Source organism: Phaenicophaeus curvirostris, chromosome 5 (assembly GCF_032191515.1).
Source record: "Phaenicophaeus curvirostris isolate KB17595 chromosome 5, BPBGC_Pcur_1.0, whole genome shotgun sequence".
Classification (NCBI taxonomy): Eukaryota; Metazoa; Chordata; class Aves; order Cuculiformes; family Cuculidae; genus Phaenicophaeus; species Phaenicophaeus curvirostris.
In genome coordinates this window covers 23,047,748-23,067,120 of record NC_091396.1, presented here as the reverse complement: position 1 = coordinate 23,067,120, position 19,373 = coordinate 23,047,748, and the positions used below count along the sequence as shown (strand labels likewise).

The 19,373-nt window shown below is 40.4% G+C and overlaps 1 protein-coding gene across 1 annotated transcript in view; it reads left to right on the top strand.

Moving 5' to 3' along the window:
* Positions 1 to 19,373, top strand: part of HSD17B12 (hydroxysteroid 17-beta dehydrogenase 12) — an 88,356-nt gene that overhangs the window by 33,777 nt on the left and 35,206 nt on the right. The window contains exons 3-4 of the mRNA XM_069857915.1: positions 3,096 to 3,171; positions 18,280 to 18,390. Of these exons, the coding sequence (XP_069714016.1) occupies positions 3,096 to 3,171; positions 18,280 to 18,390 (187 nt within the window). The remainder of the gene's footprint in view (positions 1 to 3,095; positions 3,172 to 18,279; positions 18,391 to 19,373) is intronic.

Below are 19,373 nucleotides of genomic sequence, written 5' to 3'. Positions count from 1 at the left end.
GAATTTTTTGTTCTGCAGAGTTCACAGGGAGAGTAGTATTCATCTTTACAAGTAGTCTTTACCCTTTGAATTTCCCTTCCATCTGTATGTACTCTGTTACCTGCACCCCTAGCCCCCAGTTTCCTGCTTTGCAGAAAGGAGCACCTTGTCCTACTGGGTCAAGATAGGAGGAGCTGGCTGCAAGGGAAATTAAGCTTTATGCCAGCAGCGCCTGATTCTGGTGGAGAGCTAACAGCTCATACAAGCCAAATATCCCAGATCCATGACACTGAAGCAAATGATACAACACTTGAATTTAACTGCCTAGAACCAAGTGGGAGGAGATCATTTGTGCCCAGGGCATACCTGCATCAGGAGGAAGTCCTCTGGTGTGGGATTTGCCATCCGAACACCATGGAAGATTACTTTCAGGATCTATATGTTAGGTTATCATATAAGTGAAACTATGACTTGCTTTGTGTTCTGCGGGTGTCTTTAAGAACAAGGCTGCCTTCAAACACAAATGTGTGCGGCTGGCAGACACCTGTATGCAAGCTCCTATTAGGAAAGCTGATCACAAACATAATATCCTGCTGGAAAACAACTGTTTCAGTTTCTCTGGTGTTGCTGTGGGTGCAGAGCACCTCAAAAGCACCCTAGAGGGTACAAATATTAATTCCTGGGCTACAGAATAAAACACATTTCTATTTTCTTAAAAAATATTATTATTATTTATTTATTTAGAATAAAACACATATCCACCCTTTGACAGTTTATGTGAATGAAGACTACTTGATGAAGTCAAGTATGAATGCAGGGTGAAATGACTGAAAAGGCTTCTCAATTGTTCAGTTGCCTCTAGAGATGCTTTCATAAGACCGCCAGTGGAGGCTCGACTTTCTACAAGAAATTCCCATCAGGTTACTATAAATGTCACTGGCACACAGCTGCTTGGGCAGTGATGGCTCTGATTATAATCACACAGATTAATTCCTCCCCTTTGGAGGAGTTTGTAAGAAATGCAACTGTGTTTCGAATTGCTTCTTTGGAAGTTTGATATGGTCACCAGTAAGTGAGGGAAGAACACTAGAGTTAGTAGATTCTCTGGTTATACTCTGCTCTGTTGGTTACTTACCTTCTTTTCCAAGAAAAAAAAAATTTTACACTTCTAACTCTGGCAATACTTATCTTTATCAGTGTTAAGCAAAGAATAACCTTTTCATCACTAGACCATCCTCTTGTGAAAGGTAGTGCCATAGTAAATATAAGTTTTCTTCTCTGTCCTGGGTAATGCTCACCCAGTCTTTGATTCCAAAGCTGCACACTTTTTTCCTTTTTGGTTTTTTTTTTTTTTAAAGGATATGGTCAGGAGTTGCTATTTGTCACCTCTCTCTTGCTGTCTTCTGTTTGCTTTTGCCATTCAGGAGTAAAACTTAATCTCAGATGTAGCTGTATACTAGTGGTGAACTAGGGGTGGTGATGCTGTTGTGTACTCTACACATCTGCTTAGTGTTTCTTCTGCCTAGAGATCATGCATGGGAGTGAAGTACAGAGTTCACTGAAGAGCTTTGTCATACTTCTCTCTGAAAGAGGTCTTCTTGTTTGCATACTTCTGCTAGAAAGGCAAATGAGCTTATGTCACTTTAGGTTGTCACTATACTGTGGTTTTGGAATTTTTTTTTTATTTTATTTAAGACCCATTCTCACAGAATCACAGAATAACCAGGTTGGAAGAGACCCACCGGATCATCGAGTCCAACCGTTCCCATCAAACACTAAACCATATCCCTCAGCACCTCATCCACCCGTGCCTTAAACACCTCCAGGGAAGGTGACTCAACCACCTCCCTGGGCAGCCTGTTCCAGTGCCCAATGACCCTTTCTGTAAAGAATTTTTTCCTAACGTCTAGCCTAAACCTCCCCTGGCGGAGCTTGAGGCCATTCCCTCTTGTCCTGTCCCCTGTCACTTGGGAGAACAGGCCAGCACCCTCCTCTCTACAACGTCCTTTCAGGTAGTTGTAGAGAGCAATGAGGTCTCCCCTCAGCCTCCTCTTCTCCAGGCTAAACAACCCCAGTTCTCTCAGCCGTTCCTCATAAGGCCTGTTCTCCAGCCCCTTCACCAGCTTTGTTGCTCTTCTCTGGAGTCGCTCCAGAGCCTCAACATCCTTCTTGTGGTCAGGGGCCCAGAACTGAACACAGTATTCGAGGAGCGGTCTCACCAGTGCCAAGTACAGAGGGAGGATAACCTCCCTGGACCTGCTGGTCACGCCGTTTCTGATACAAGCCAAGATGCCATTGGCCTTCTTGGCCACCTGGACACACTGCTGGGGGCAGTGAAGGAGTTTTATGGAAACAATGAGAGCTTAATGGGGGTGTTAAGTGTCTGAAGGGTAGTGTCACTATCAACTGTGTATATATATTGTTTTTACTTTTCATTGGAACAGGGATCTATAATAATAACAAACTTTTAATTACTCTGCAATGAAAACAAATAGGTAGCTGTCTTTCTGCATACACTTCTAAATGGTATTGTTAGATCGTGCTACAAACCTGTAGTGATAGGTCCAGTTTGTTGACCAGGATATGCTCTGTCCACAGCTTAAATTACACAACTTCCCTAAAAGAGATGCATGAGTGATTAACCCGTGATTAGTACAAAGTAAGAGTGGAGCCTGACTAAAGGAGGCAAGTATTGAGTGCTGGTGTGATTTTGCAACATGGTTGTTCAAGTGAGCATGTATATCCTAATGAAGTTTTAGGTGCCAAATTATGGATAATAACTTCTTTGCTCTGACTTGCAGAGGTGTTGTGAAGGTTCCTGTGAAATATCTGCTCTTGGATTTCTGTTTTCTGAGTGTGTCTACACACCTGTATTGAATAATTGAGAAGATAATAAATTCATTGTGAAGGGAATTGAGTAAGAAAAGCATGGAAGTATTTGTCCAGGTTTACTGCTTCAAATCTCTATTTAAAATTGTATTTTTTCTCGAACTTGTTAGTCATATATTGTTGTGATGTTTGAGTAATTATGCAATTCCTTTGACTGAGATACTAACCTGAAAGTGATTTATGGTTATCCCTATGTCCTCTGTTTTTGTTTTTGTTTTTTTTTGCAGTTAGCAAGACGTGGCATGAAGGTGGCTCTAATCAGTAGGTCAAAAGAAAAGCTGGACCAGGTTGCTAGTGAAATAAGTGAGTTGAAAACATCTTCCCTAAACTTCACAGGCATGCTTACCAATAAATGCAATTGCACATGAATTTCGTACATGCTAATATACACAGCTTTAATTCTGTAAAAGATTTGTTCTTGTACATAGTGTGAGTGTTACAGATACAAGTGAAAAAGACCTTGCAGATTAATTTTATAGACGTTCATATTTAATTTCTGAGAACAATAGAGCTTAATTCTGGAATGAGTACTCAAACTGTTAGTCTTCCATAAGAACAGCTCACCAGGTCCAAAATAACACCTATTCTCATAGTAACTATCTAAAATCAGAATTAGAATTAAAACACGTGGGTGTTACTTCATCTGAATATTCCTTCAGTTTGAAACAAATTTGATTTCATGGGCTTGGGCCATGAGGATGGTTTCTTTGTAACTCAAAGTTGTTGAAAACATATTCTTTGTTACTACTTGTGTTACCCAGTGTGCAGATTTGTTGTGGGTAGCTTCTTCTTCTCCCTCCTCCCCAGCTTTTTGGGGTGACAAGTGTGTGCATGGTCATAAGAATACAGAGAATGAGTTAATGTTAACGTTTAAGAACATCTATGAGGGATTGTTTCTTTGGTAAGTGCATAGTAAATAGCTGCAATGCAAAAAATAGGAGAACAATTTAAGTATTCCAGTCACAAATATAAAATGGATAACTGTACGGGGTCAGTTAGGAGAAAGCTTCCTCAAGTCTCTTGCTGATAAATGATTTTCCAATCAGAGCAAAGTAGAACCGTAACACACAAGAATTCCTCTTATGATCTGTATCTGTTTTATTAAGGCAGATTTCATGCAAGGTTATTATTTTGACATGCTCTGCATAAAGTAAAGTGAGAAATGTAGACGTGTAGAGGTTTTTGATAAGCAAGAATGGGAGCTGTGTACTATAAAGCAGGTTTCTCAGCACTATGATGTCGGGTAAAGACACCTTTAAGATTGTTTCTCGTTTTGTTTTGCCTAGACTATCCTAAAATTATTTGTGTATATAATGCAGCTAATTGTAAGAGCTGCTTTCTTTCAGAGGTCAGAAGTATATTATTTTGGCTTGAGTTTGTTAAAACTTCTAATAAGTTTGCTAGTGTCACCGCTTTACTGTAAGGCACAACCTATTAGTCAAGCCTCATCAAACTATCCTATACTAAGTTGTAAGGGGCTGCTTAGTGAATATAAGGATGACTAAAGGACTCGAGGACTTATTACAAAACAGAAGGCATACAGTTCTGTTGATGTAAATGTCACTGTCTCTGATTTTTGGTGTCTGATATAAGGTGCAATATGAAACTGTTCTCTAGATAGAGAAGTCTTCCTTTCTGTGTGTACTTTTAGTTGGTAGACAGCATTTCTTCTTAGAGTGAAATCGCTTCAAGTCCTATCTTCTGCTGATTTGGTAGTAATTGGCATTGTTCCTTAATATGTAGCATGTAAGAATGTCGTGGCAGTCTGGACATGCCTGCAGTACTCTAGTCAGTACAGTCACATTGTAAATTAAACAGTGAAGGTGTCACTGCGCTGGTAAGCCCTGTGAGTACTGAAGCTTACTGCAAAGACTTACAGAAGTTGCAACAAGGTGATCTTTTTGATGGTTCACTGCAGTAGCTGGATGGTAGTTTGCTGCATATGTGGGCGTATGCAGTCACGTTTCTTACTCTGCTGTATAAAGCTGTTAAGAAGTGTAACTGATAGAAGTATCTTTTTCTGGAATCAAACACTTAAGCATGAAGTGACAAGCTTCCTGAAAGTGGTCGTAGTCCTTTCTATACCAGTCTGGAAATCTCTTCCTCCTTCGGAATTAAGCTTGATTCTGACAAGAGAGATAAATCTACAGCTGTGAGCTTTCAGCGCTTACATGATGGCTGCTGGGGGAATTTTTTCAGATTAAAAAAATAAGTACTTGTACCTGTGCAGAGCAGCTTGTAATACCTAATTACTGTTAGGCCTCACCCAAACATTTTTCTGCTTTCTTTCCTAAACCATTCTGAAATGAGGTGACTCACGCTGGATTTTCAGAACATTTCTTTTGACAACACTGAGATATTGAAATGAATACCTTGTTCATTGTGGCATATGCTGAAGGATTTAGAGTAGTCTTCATGATCAAGCAAGCCTACATGGAACTTTCAGACCCTGCTAGGTTTTAGCTGGACAGAATTCTCTTGTATTCAGGCTCATATGGTCTCTTTTGTCTCTTCAGATGTTCTAGATAAGGTAGGTGACTTATTTTTTTAGAACTAAGGCTGTAACTACTTGGGCATTTCCCTTGGAGCTCCTAAGGTAGCTTTAAACTTCTTTATGGTAGTCCTGCAATTGTTCTTCAAATTCGGGTGAGCTTGCTCCTCTTGAGAAATGACCCTTAATCACTTTAAAGAAGAATGGCTGTTTGACTAATTCCAGTTCTGTGAATTATGTAAGTCCTGCATGTTTTCTGTTCCTCCCTGGTTTTCACATCAGTCCTGCTCATCCTAGTGAATGGGTAGTTGCCTTCTGCCACGAACAACAAGAGGGCTTTTGGGGATCGGATATGTTCATACTGTTTCAGAAGAATCTTTTCATGTGCTCTTAGGATATACTTGTACATGTCACTAAAAATATAAAATGCAAGTTGCGTAACCATATTCAGGGAAGTACTGATATGTCTTTCTGAATGTTAAATGCCAGCTGACCTGGATCTGATGTTTTTGCCTGTGTGTGCACATCAAGCTGGCTGTACTGATGTTACTGGAAGGCCAGATTTTCTGAACTTGTGGCTCAGTTTGAGCAACAAAAATTAGTGGTTTAATTACAAGTAGTTAAAGACTTTTCAGTGTGTCTGCAAGCATGTGGTAAAGCTGAATTTTTTTTTTCAAACTGCTTATTGTGTAGGATTTGCCACGAAAGGGAAATTGTACTTTGTGCTCCCTAAGAAACAGAGCATAGGCCACTGACTGAAGCAAAAAGTTTGTATTTCCTCTTCAGCAGTTGTGGACCACCTTTTTATGGAATAGGTTTTATGGAAATGTATTTTAATGTTTTTTTTTTTTTCATATCCAGACATTGCCTACTAGGATCACTATACGAAATCCCTTGTCTAGCTTAGCTCATACTGCATCACTGTTCCAGCAACTTTTAAAAGTGTCTGTAGTATTACATTGTTAAACACTTTCAAAGGTTCAGAGGGGATCAGAAAGAAAACTTCTCTGTGAATGGAGACAATTATTTGAATGCCATGTAACAAAGCTGTTCCCTAGTTTGCTGTGTTTAATAATTAGCGTAGTCCAAGGTGTCTTAGGTGCTCCTTGCCAGCAGTTGGTTCAAGAGCCATGGATTTGCTAGCAGAAAAGTTTCAGTTATTGCACTGCTGCCAGTAGAATCATAGAATAACCAGGTTGGAAGAGACCCACCGGATCACCAAGTCCAACCATTCCTATCAAACACTAAACCATGCCCCTTAGCACCTCATCCACCCATGCCTTAAACACCTCCAGGGAAGGTGACTCAACCACCTCCCTTGGCAGCCTGTTCCAGTGCCCAATGACCCTTTCTGTGAAAAATTTTTTCCTAATGTCCAGCCTGAACCACCCCTGGTGGAGCTTGAGGCCATTTCCTCTTGTCCTGTCCCCTGGCACTTGGGAGAAGAGGCCAGCACCCTCCTCTCCACAATCTCCTTTCAGGTAGTTATAGAGAGCAATGAGGTCTCTCTCAGCCTCCTCTTGTCCAGGCTAAACAACCCCAGCTCTCTCAGCCGTTCCTCATAAGGCCTGTTCTCCAGCCCCTTCACCAGCTTCGTTCCTCTTCTCTGGACTCGCTCCAGGGCCTCAACATCCTTCTTGTGGTGAGGGGCCCAGAACTGAACACAGTATTCGAGGAGCGGTCTCACCAGTGCCGAGTACAGAGGGAGAATAACCTCCCTGGACCTGCTGGTCACGCTGTTTCTGATACAAGCCAAGATGCCATTGGCCTTCTTGGCCACCTGGGCACACTGCTGGCTCATGTTCAGTCGCTGTCAACCAACACCCACGGGTCCTTCTCCTCCAGGCAGCTTTCTAGACAGACTTCTCCTAGTCTGTAGCACTGCATAGGGTTGTTGTGCCGCAAGTGCAGGACTCGGCACTTGGTCTTGTTAAACCTCATGCCATTGGACTCTGCCCAGCAGTCCAGCCTGTTCAGATCCCTTTGCAGAGCCTCCCTACCCTCCAGCAGATCCATGCTTCCACCCATCTTAGTGTCGTCTGCAAACCTGCTAAGGGTGCACTCGATGCCTTCATCCAGGTCATTGATAAAGACATTGAACAGGGCTGGACCCAGCACTGAGCCCTGGGGAATCCCACTTGTAACTGGCCTCCAGCTGGAGTTAACGCCATTTACCACCACTCTCTGGGCCCGGCCATCCAACCAGTTTTCCACCCAGGAGAGTGTGCGCCTGTCCAGGCCAGAGGCTGACAGTTTCTGAAGCAGAATGCTGTGAGAAACTGTGTCAAAGGCTTTACTGAAGTCCAAGAAGACCACATGCACAGCCATTCCGTTGTCCCAGCTGAGTCACTTTGTTATAGAAGGCGATCAGGTTTGTTTGGCAAGACCTGCCTTTTGTGAACCCATGTTGACTGGGCCTGATCAGCCGGTTCTCTTGCATGTGCTTCATGATAGCACTCAAGATCACCTGTTCGATGACTTTCCCTGGCACTGAGGTCAGACTGACAGGCCTGTAGTTTCCTGGACCCTCCCTGCGACCCTTCCTGTAGATGGGCACAACATCAGCCAGCCTCCAGTCCAGTGGAACTTCCCCAGTCTTCCAGGACTGTTGGAAGATGATGGAAAGGGGTTTGGCCAGCACATCCACCAGCTCCTTCAATACCCTTGGGTGAATCCCATCCGGCCCCATAGACTTGTGGGTGTCTAGCTGGGTGAGTAAGGCTCTGACCACGTCCTCTTGGATCTTGGGAGCCTCATTCTGCTCCTTTAACTTCTGGGTTTGTACACAGAGAGAACAACTTTACAATTAAAGACTGAGGCAAAGTAGGTATGTTCTTCTCAAGACTGCTCAGAACTTTTGTGTAAAAACTTGTTTCCTAGGGGCTGCAATATGAAGAAAGTAGTGAAAACCAGTCAAGCAGGGAAAATGCTTTAAAGAGAACTCACCTCCAGGGAAATAGTCAAAAGAAAAATTTGGTATAGGTGTTTGTTTTAACTGGTGGCTTCACAGGACAGGTGATGGAGTTGTGCATGAGCTGTAGGAAGCAAGAAAAAACAGTTGTAGCTAAGTAGTGTTCCTACTTGCAGGTGTAACTACCTAGTTACTTGTAGGTAAGTGCATGTAAAAGCAACACGGGAGATTTTGTTTGTCATCAGTTACTATATAATTTCAAAACATTTTAAAAGTGAATTCCCTTTTGCTGCTTTCAAGTTAGTGGTTGTTATTACATATTACAGGTGATAATATTGGCTCGTAAAAGATTGAACTGAAAAAAAATTTTTTTTTCCTGATGTATTCTCACAAATGATCGTTTAACTGGAATACTTTGTCTTTTAAGCCTCTAGTGTTGTTTAAGAATGGGCATCCAAAACTTAATTTTAATTCTGCTGCATGTCATTCTTTAAGAAAATATAAATTTTTGCAATCAAAGTCTGTGTAGCCAATTACTTACTTCCAATAAGTTTCCTGAGCTCAGTGTGTTGTGTTCCTGTGCTTGGTCACAGTGGTTTCATCTGGAGATACTCTCTAACCCTTAGATTTCAGATACCTCGTAAACTAATAGCTGTCGTGTTAGCCTTGGGATCTAGCGTGTTCTCACTACTGGCATGATTTGTGAGTACAAGAAAGGAATGGGATGTGGTGCCAAAACTGGAAACGTTCCTTCTCAATTTCCTGGGCAGGTAGGTTTGCAGCTTTCTCCTGCTTTCTTGATAACAAGATAGTGGGGAGCACTTTGAAGCAGACCTGGTGCTGACCACTGGGCTCATGCCTCAGCTGTTACCACGACCTACTGCTACAAATGGCAAATGCCCCTTGTGGCAGATCTGTCTCCTGCAGATGCTCAGCCACACCTTCCTGGGAGCACTTTGACCCTTAATCTCTGCCCCGTCATTTGCATTTCCTCCTCCCACTCCGATAAATCCTCCTCGCATTATGTATTTGGCAGGTAAGAATATTTGCATTTAGTAGAGGAGGTTGAAATGGAGACAAATGAGGAAAAATGCTTCATTTTCTTAATTTCCTTGCATGGAAATAACAGGGTTCACTTTCCTGAGCTTAACTTGAAGGCTAACTGAATCCAGTGGTTACCTTGACCTTTTATGATCTATTTCAAGGTAAATTAATGTGTTTGTAGCCTTCCATCATCTGAGCCAGGTTCAGCTTGACATACTTGAACTCCCTCTGTATGTTTTCGACTTGGCAAAGTGACTTCAGATATTTTAGACTTGTTTTGATGCACCTGAAGTCATATTTCACATAAAGATGTAGAATAAGGATTGTTGATTCAAAACAAGCTCTCGTTTTTCTTCTCTGAAGAAAGTTTTCCTTGGATGAAGTGAAGAAATATCCCATGGTTTTTTATGGAATGGTGTCAGCTGCTGACTAGAGGAGCAGTTGTCACACTGTAGAGAGCTGATGGAGGATTCGAGACAAATTAATTTTCATTGATTTGTCAATAAATGAAATAGATGAACCCAGAATACAATCAACAGAGCATCTAAGAGACAAAGCAGTTGGGAAGGTAGCTTATTTTAATTTTTTTTTCCTTAAGAAACATCCTGCTTCTGTGGTTTGGGTTCTGCCTTCCCTCCTCCCTTAGTCCCTCTGTTTTATCACCTTCTCTTGCGTTTTCTCAGGGAAATTTTTCCCAGATTAATTTGAAGAAACTGAGCAAAATGCCTAGAGAAACACTTGACATGTGTCCTGCAAGCTACTGGCTGCAGTCTTAGAACTACTTCACCCTTTAGGAGAATTTTTAGGCAGTAACAAAGTAGTACAAGCTACAAGTAAAATGTTCTGCAGGTGACTATTGAGATTCTTGCAAAAAGACTGTTTACCTGTCAACTATGAGCATATGGAGTAACAGACCACGTGATCATAGTTGCTTTTAAGAGTGAAAATCAGTTTAAGAAAGTTTAGCGGTCACTGCCATGGGTTACACATAGCTGTGAGAGATCTGGCAAGTTCTAGAAGGTTTTTTTCACACCCGGCAGGACTGAGTTAGCCTCTTGCAGGGAAAGGATTGGAAGCATGCTTGCTGTGAGCCTCACTGCCAGAGTGTTTCTATGCAGTATTTCCTGTATTGTGTTGGTAGTTTGTAAACCCATGAAGTCCAGGAGAACAAATGTTCGTAAAGACATTGAAATGTGAATTAGGTGCTCTGAGTTTCCTTTTCTGAATGTAAATGACAGCAGAATTAGCTACTCCTTAGACAATGTGAATTGTGTCTATAGGTTCTAGACTAACTCTGGGGCCTAATAGTTTCCTGAATCTTAATGTTTAACACACTAGACAATTGGATCAATGGCACAGATGACTTATGCTGTAATTTGGAAACACAGACTAAAGGACCAGGAATTGTCATTCTTGCAAGCATTCAGGGTCACTGCTGCCTCCACCTGGCAGTACTTGGGTGGGGGAATGGGTTGAATTTTATTTAATAAACAGAAAATTAATGCTTGTCCCTGCTAACAATCTGTTTGTAACATGAGCTTTCGTGTTAACACCAAAACTGCAGTATATTGCTGTCCACTTTCAATGCAAAATAAACTGAATATTATGTGAAAAATGAGTATTGGCTTGTTTTCACCGAGTGAAGTGTTTTGCAAATGTGGTTTAAGGCAATTGGTAGGAGCTCTGTTGGCAAGAGACATAAAATTGGGCCTTTAAAGAGGCTGTACAGGGAGTGGGGGCTTTCTGACACAAGAAAAGGACTGGATGATATATATGGTGCTGTCCTCCTCCAGTTTCATTCTGTGAATGTATATTTTAGCTTCTTGTCACTTATTTAGCAAGATGAGTTCCACTACACCAGGCTCTTTTTTTCTGTCAGAGCTGCAAAAATCCCCAATAGACTCCTCTGCTGAGGAAATGGTTATAATCACTTTTATGTTTTTTTCAGGAATATGTTACAGTAAGGAAAATAATTGATGGTAGTTAGTAACTCTTCATAGAGAAAGGAAACTCAATTGATGTGTTTTTCACAACAAGTTCTTTAGGAAAAAAAATCCATGATACGAAAATAATTTAAAAAATGGTGCAACAACTGGATACAAGCATGTTTGTGTAACTCCTTAAACATATGCAATGCTTTCAGGACTGAACTGGGTACAACACTACATTATGCATTAGATATGGACTAATTAACAATGTGTTTTCCCTTAAAAGTAACACTTAGGAGAACTCTGAAAATTGTGCTTTTAAGTGTCATCTTCTGACTACAGTAAACACTTTTCTGTTGATGCTGAATGCAGGTGAAACTCAGGGGTATAAAAAAAAAAGGTGAATTAACCTAGGAGCTCATTTGACTTTGTTTTAATTCTTATACAGTAGCTGACTTAAATGTCTTGAAATTTATTTGAGAGTAAGAGTGCAATTTTTTTGTTGATCCATACTGTGATACCTTTAAGTTTCTGTAAGATGAGTCTTAAATTCTTCTTACAAAATAGTTCTGGTCATTCTAGAATTGACTCTTGAATTTAAATCTGAGAAAAGTGTGTGGGGTTTTTTTTTCTTTTTTTTTTAATCATTACTGTTTGAATAATTGTAGGGTTGGAGAATTTAGACTTCTGTTTGCAAAAAGTCATGAAAAGTTAATGTTTACATGTATATACATATCATGTGTACACATTGTCACAGTCGGGCAATAATAATGACATTAGGGAAAACTAAATGTTACAGGAAGTATTGGAAATAGTCCATATGCCCTTTGTAAAATAAAATGAGCTAGTGAACTAAAAATAGCTTTTTTCACACTGCGTAAAGACCAGTATTGCCCATGAATATTGAAAAGAAGCCTTAGGGAGGGTTGCAAATAGCATTGGGGAAAGAGAAAAGAAGGAGGGAGATTGCGATTCTGCCTGTCACACAATACTAACCTTCTCACGCCTCACGTTGCACTCACCTCAAACAGCTCGGAATGACTTCCTAACAAATTCTTTGTGCAGCTTCAGCCATGGTGGATATTTTGAGGTAGCAATGAGGAAAACCGCACAAGGGCAAAACTGCTATTCCTGGAAGGCAGGACTCCTGACTTGCGTGGGGTGGGTTGCACGTGCCAGTGCCTGTTGGTGTCTCTCCTGTCTAGCGCTGATGTGGCGTGCTGGAGGCAGGGGCACGTGTGGTGAGCATCAAAGATGTGCTTGCCTTACTGCCTGAAATAATGTCAACGTCTGAAAACACTGCAATGACTTTGTGCAGCCCCCATGTCTGTCAGCCTCTGCAGCTGTCTTTACAGGCTGCTTGATTTTGTGTTTTTAGTTAGCGTTGTAATTAGGACAAGCTTGATTTAGGAAAGCTTACAGTGTTGAGCATAATATTTGGGTGAATGGGCTTATTGATTGATCCTGTGTGTTGCTAAGAATGTTTTTCTGACTTGGTAAGTATATCTTAGAAGCTGTAATGTATTTTGACTTAATGAGAGTTGGAGAGGCAAATGGAGGCAAGTATTAATAAAACTAAAGCATGTTTTCTTCCTACGTTTTGTAGTAGCAGTACTGCCTGTACACATTAAAAACTTAAATTTACCTTGCAGTTCAAGGATTTGTGGTCTTTGGCTTAGAGATCCATCTTCTGCTGTGTTGTCTTTGAAAGCTGAGAATTGAGGAATTGACTTGTGTATGTGTGTGTGTATTGAAATTTAAAGCTGTTTAACAGAATTGTAACATTTTTTATTAGGCCTGGCCTTTTTTACCCATTCTATGCTTCTGTGATTAGATTTTTCACTATTTTTAATGAAGTTGTGGCTATGAAATTACATGTGCAGCTAGTGCGGTATGTAAGGAATTTCCTGGCAATGTTGCATGTGTAGTTGAATGAAAGGAATTTGAACCTAATCATTAGTACTTTATTGAATTTGCATACACATGTGCTTTTAAAAATGTGTTGAAACATAGCAAGTTCTGTTAAACTGTAGGCAGGCATCTTGTTGTGCTATGCAGAAATGGACAGGGTAGCATTCCTACCTGGAGACTTCTGTGCCAGACCAGGGGCAAACAGAAATATCTAAAACTTACGTATAGTAATAAAAATCCTACTGTATCTGTTGCTGCTGCTTCTTTTCTGAATCCTCATGTTCTCCTGCATGGGGTCTCTGCTGTGCAGTGTCCTGTTTGAGGGTTCGACACTGACCCTCCTCGATCTGTGCTGCCCTCCAGGCCTTGGTCTCCCTTGTTTCCGCTTTCACAGAAATAAGAAGTGTGATTTGTCATTCAGGAGAAGGACTGATACAGCGATACAAATGGGAACTCTCACCTGCCTCAGAAAGGCTAGCCATTTAGGTATTCTGTTTGAACGCTGGAATTAAAATATAAATAAAACATATGTGGCAAGAGAGTCCAGGTGTTTTGCTTGTTTGCCTTTTCTCCTTCTGTTACCTGTGTTACTGGAATTTGATTCCTGATGAATATTGCAGATTGTTCTTTGAAGTTTCTGCCTTTTCCAAGTAAGTATCTATATGCTTCTCTGGTGATTCTGTATTTCACTGTCACTGATTCAGGGGGAAATGAATCTCAATCCCTTGGACTTTGTTGAGTAACTTAGAACTGTAATTAACAACTGGTCTCTGTTCTGCTGAAAGGCAAAGCTTATTCCCAGCATTCTTAAGCCCCTACAGAATCATCACAAAAAGCTAGTTCTTGTTACACCCATCTGACTTTGACGTGCTTCTATATGGTGAACGTTATCAGTGCATAATAACTATCTGCTGTCACCAGTCTGAAAATATTTAGTCCTTCTGGAAGACAGATTCCAGCAATGTTTCTTGATGTGCTACCTTTGTGAACTCCTTAAGTCTCAATTTGGATAAGTTACCAAAATGTATGTCTCTCCCTTAAAAGAATCGTAAGACTTTGTAGAGCTATCTGCAGCCACTCTGTTGTCTTAAATTCTGCTTCATCTCTGCCCTGCATAGATACAGTTCTAAAAGCAGGAGGTTTTCATGTTTTGCTTTCATCTCTCAGCTTCTTACCCTTTATTGAAAGGTTACAAACTCTTTCTGGAGGCTGGCTACTGGATTAGGGTGAGTTTTGCCACTGCAGTGACTGGAAAGATGACACCTTTATTTGTGAATGTAGCTGTTCTTTAAACATTTTTTTTCCCTTCCTGTGTGATGAAGAATGGAAAGCTTTTTTTCTGCTGGTTTGCTTGCGCCTCTGGCCATGCTGAAGCTTAAGACCAAGTGAGACAACTTTTTTTGTTTTTCCAAGCAGTTGCTTTATACCACATCACTGTGGTGACAATATTTATATGAGGCTTGGAATATAAAGTGATGGTATACTTCTGTTTTAGCAAGAGGTTTTAAATGTACTCTCTCTGAGCATGAAGTAACTGTTCCCAGTACCTGCTCACAGCGTGGGCCTGAACCTCTCTGTTGCAGATGTGACTGGATTTGTTTCAACATGCATGGTGCAATTTCAAGCTGCTTTAGCCAACTACTTCAAAACAAGTGGTGCAAGTACTAATGTTTTTTTTTGTTATGGATAGTGACCATCTGGTTCTCCTGTTTCCCAGCAAGACTTTGTACCAAAGATCACTTTAGCATTGACAACTGCTTCTGCCAGGTAAACCGAGCCACTTATGCTGACCATGTGTGTGCTTGCTTTCATATCTAAGTACACAAGGTTACTTCTCTGTGGTAACCTTCTTCCAAGCCCAGTTTATTTAAGTCTGGAAACTTCATTTATGTAACATTTTCTTAGCCTGCCAAGCAAGGTTTTGGTTTAGGAGGGCTGCTTTGAATTACTGGAAATCTTCCAGGAAACTAAATTTGAAGGTGCTAAACTATTAGCCACTTTAGCCTTTATTTATGATGTAGCTCACAGTAGTTTCTGACTTTCCACTATTTTTTTTTTTTTAAATCCGATGTGTTCCTTTTTTGGTGTTCTAGGTAATGCAGTGCTGTTTTGCACCTGAATCTTTTCCGTAGCAAGGGTGTGTCCTAATTTGCCTGTTCATTCATACTAGTGTTTTCTTTGTGTTGCAAGACACTGGATACATCTTCTATGAGTTAGTCATCTATAGCCTTTGGAGCTTATTAAGCGTTTGCTTCACCTAGTGAGATGATAACTAACCTTTTTGTACATGAGAAATCAGAGAAGTGTTGTGTTTCTTTGGCTGTTGCTTGGGATGGTGCTGATGCGTTTTCTGCCACTGAGTTGTCCCTTTTCAACCTTTGTCTTCAGTTCTCTGCTGCCTCAGTTGTGCCTGCTCCACAGCTGCCTGCTTGCTGAAGTGCATGATTTCCAGCTCCACCAGTCTGTCTTCCTTGAAGATTTCTGCCTTGCTTCGACTCCCCCATGTTTACCTATGGCTGAAGCATATTTTACTTATGATTTTGCTGGCTTGAAACTAACTTAATTTGGCATCTGTAGGTACTGTTTCCATTTTGTGGTAGAACTTGGGGTCTCCTCTGGGTCTCTTAGGCTTAATCTGCTCTTTAGCAGACTTTGTTCTTGCATTGGTAAGTAAGCGCTAATGTCATGTCCATGTAAGATATTCTTTTCCTGTGAGCTATTGGTGACTTAATTCATGTATGAATACACGAGTATCCTTTTGATAAACATCCTGAACTTGACTGTTTAATGTTCATGAAAGCTCTTGTGAAGAAACTTTATTAGCAACTCGGTTTACCATTTTAAAATTGGGCACTAAACTATGTCTGCATGAAAATCAAAAAACAGGGTTTAGGAAGGCTGTTGAGATCTGGACATACAATATGACACATAATTTCATTTTAAAAGGTGAGAATATGTAAAAGTTTATAATGGTGGAGACCCATTAGAAGGAAGGTGTAGGATATTTGTTTTGGTTTTGTTTTTGCTGTCTCCATTCCATCTTCCTTGTGCTTGTGAAATTCAATAAGGTAAAGTTTGTAAAAGTTGAAAGGGGCAGGTTCAAATTCTGAAAAATCTAGAAGATACTCGAGAGAACTCTGATGTGCAGAGGAAACTGAAAAGATGGACGTGAGAACAAGTAAATGTTAACACCTTAATGTGCTCTGGCTCAAAACTGAGAAGTAAGGAAAGGAAGTTACTTCTTCAATCTTAGCAACCAAATGTCAGTGCAAGTATCAACCAGTGCATAATGACAAGAATGGGAAAGAAAAAAAATATCGTTATGAGATATGACTGAGGAAGAAGAGGCGGCAGTTCAAAAACCTGATATCAGATGGAGTAATCAGAATAGATCCAGGCACACCAATCTGAAATCTGGTGAGTTCTACTCTTGGTAGGTAGAAAGCAAAATATGTGGCAGTGGTGAGGTAGTGTGGGTGCTGGAAATGTGTAAGGATTTGTAGTGATTGTGTTCGTCCTCTCGGTATCCCTGTTGTGATTTCGAAAGCCTTCAGAGATAATTGGTAATGAACCTCACGAAGAATGTTTCTTGTAAAAGGGCCAGTACCAATTGAACAAATTTGTGAGAAGTGTTTGAGTCCTTTAAATGGCTCATGTTTTGTGAAGCATCAGAGTGGCAGTGAAGACAGCTGCAGATCCCGTAAACCAGTTAAAAATTGCATGTGTGTAGAAGTGTGCAGCTTGGGCTTTGCCCGCCTAGTCCACTTGCACGTATTAGATGTGCCTCTAATGCTGCCTTTAATTCAGTGTCCTGTAAGACCTCAAACATGTATGCTAAATATTAGAACAGCTGTGTTCAAAAATAGACTGTTTCTATCCCCACAATGTGGAACTTGATTTTCTTCTGACGCGATCACAAGACTGCTGCTGCAGTAGGGGCTTAATGCTATTTACGTCGTCATTTGACATAGCAACATCTCTCGGGGGATTTTTAAACAATGCAGCTGTTCAGGAGGGATGAAGAGATTGAGAGTGGGGAGGGGGAAAAGGAGGAGAAATAATTTCTTGTGCCATTAGGGATGTTGCGAGAAGGTGGGGGAGGGGAGGCAGCCAGCAAACCAGTGAGTTCAGTAGATTCATGATTCTGCATGAATGGACGGCAGGATCATGGGACTTGCAGCTTTCTCTTGAATGGGAAAGAGCATCATGGGAATCTGGCTGCTTCTAATCTTTTTGTGAATGATTCTTTAACATGGCACTGCTTTTATGAATGGTTCTAGGGGCAAAGTGCTGTAAAACGCTTCTCAAGCTGTGTAGAGGTTCCTTAAGGAATAAGGAATGCTAGGATGGGAATCAGGTGCAGCAAAACACAGCAGTGCTGCAATGTTAAGCTACTGTTGTAGTCTTTTGAAGTCTGAGAGGACATTGTACAGTTTTTAATTCAATGTAATTAATTTAGCTTGTTGGAAGCAAAATTGCTTTTTATATGAAGTACTTTTAATACTTCCTTCCTTTTTCTATTTCAAAATGTACCTAGCTACGTGTATTTTTCCTGTTCTGTTAAGGATGGAGATGACAGCATGTAAGAACAGTTTTGAAATTATTGAACTTGAAGTTGTGCTCTTGTTGCTCACTGACATGTTCCTGTCTTGATTTACATTCAAAATACTAAATATTGCAAAGTTTTTTTGGCACTAGAGTGAGAATAAAACCAGAGATCAATAAAGAATCATTTTGCCTGGTCTGAAGCAACTCAATTACTATTTGACTTAAGTTGGAAAAAAGTGTTCTACTTGAATACTTTTGTGTGCATACATTTTCAGATTTCTGCATTGATTTGATTCTATGGAAACCCATATGACTTGTTTTCTTGCCATCATCATCCCTTACAAACAAAATGCTGAATTGTGTGAGAATTTCTTCTCACCAGAAGTAGCTTCATGTCACAAACTTCTTGTACAGGTGATGTTAAAATGTAAGCATTCCTGCTGCAGAGGGTGAAAATGTTCATGTGTAATGTTCTGTACTTAACAATGTTTTGCAAACCATAATAACTGATGTATTCTTAATATCTGAATGATAATTCAACTATTTCAAACTTAAACTTTTAAATTATTTTTTTCTAGAGGAGAAATACAAAGTCGAAACAAAAGTCATTGTGGCAGACTTTGGAGAGAGAGAAGATATCTACAGTAGAATCAAAGCAGGATTGGAAGGCCTGGAGATCGGTGTTTTAGGTTTGTATCTGATATTTCTAAATCTTTCATAGTGGTGTTTCATCTTGACATGCCTGCTAACTTTTTCCCATGTTGAAGTGTATTGAAACCAGTTCACAAAATTTTGTTTGCCTGACTAAAGCTGTGTCACTGCATGCTTGATACATTTCTTTAGCCTCCTGGTATGCTACGTGAGATGATGCTTGCACATCTGTGTAGGTTACAGGAACTCCAATGCTTATTGAATGGTTTTGATGTGTTCTTCTGTAAAGCTTGTGACTGAATGCACGGTGACTTGACCTAAGCAAGCTCCACATACTTAGGCTCAGCTTAGCAGCAGAGACCTCTGGGAGAAGTGTTAACTTTTAATTACAGAGCTGTTAAAATGTTACCCTTACAATATAGCACCAAGTAAGTGGCTCCTGCTTCAAAATTCCTAAGCATCTTCTGGTTGCATTGGTAAGCTGTCGTTCTTTTGCTGGCAGCAGCACAATATGTTCAAGTATCGTTTGTGGTATTACAGGAGTGTCAGTGGTGTGGTAGTCCTGGAAAAGGCAAGGTGGTTCATCCAGTTACTTTGACCATTGTAGAACTAAGGGGATTTCAAGGTGTTTATCGCAAGCTAAGAGTTTAAATATAACAGCAGTTTTCCTGAGTGATTTCTGAACAATGGGGTAAAGGCGGTTTCTTATCAGTTTTCTGTTTTTTTCCTGAGAAGCAGATATACCTCTGCATATATTCTGTGTTTCTACAGTTTCTCAATACGGGGATGAGAACCCCGTTAAACATAAGGCATGAAGTTTTTAAAGTTGTGTGGCTGTATATCTACTGGTATATGTCATCTGATAAAGCACATCTCCCTGCAAAACTCATTTTACTAAACTGAAGTGCAGTATTAGGAGCTAGGACTGTTTTTAAAAAGCATGTTTCAAAATAAATTCATTATACAGATGGTGATATAGTATATGAGCTTTGTTGCAAATAGATGAATCTTATCGTATGTC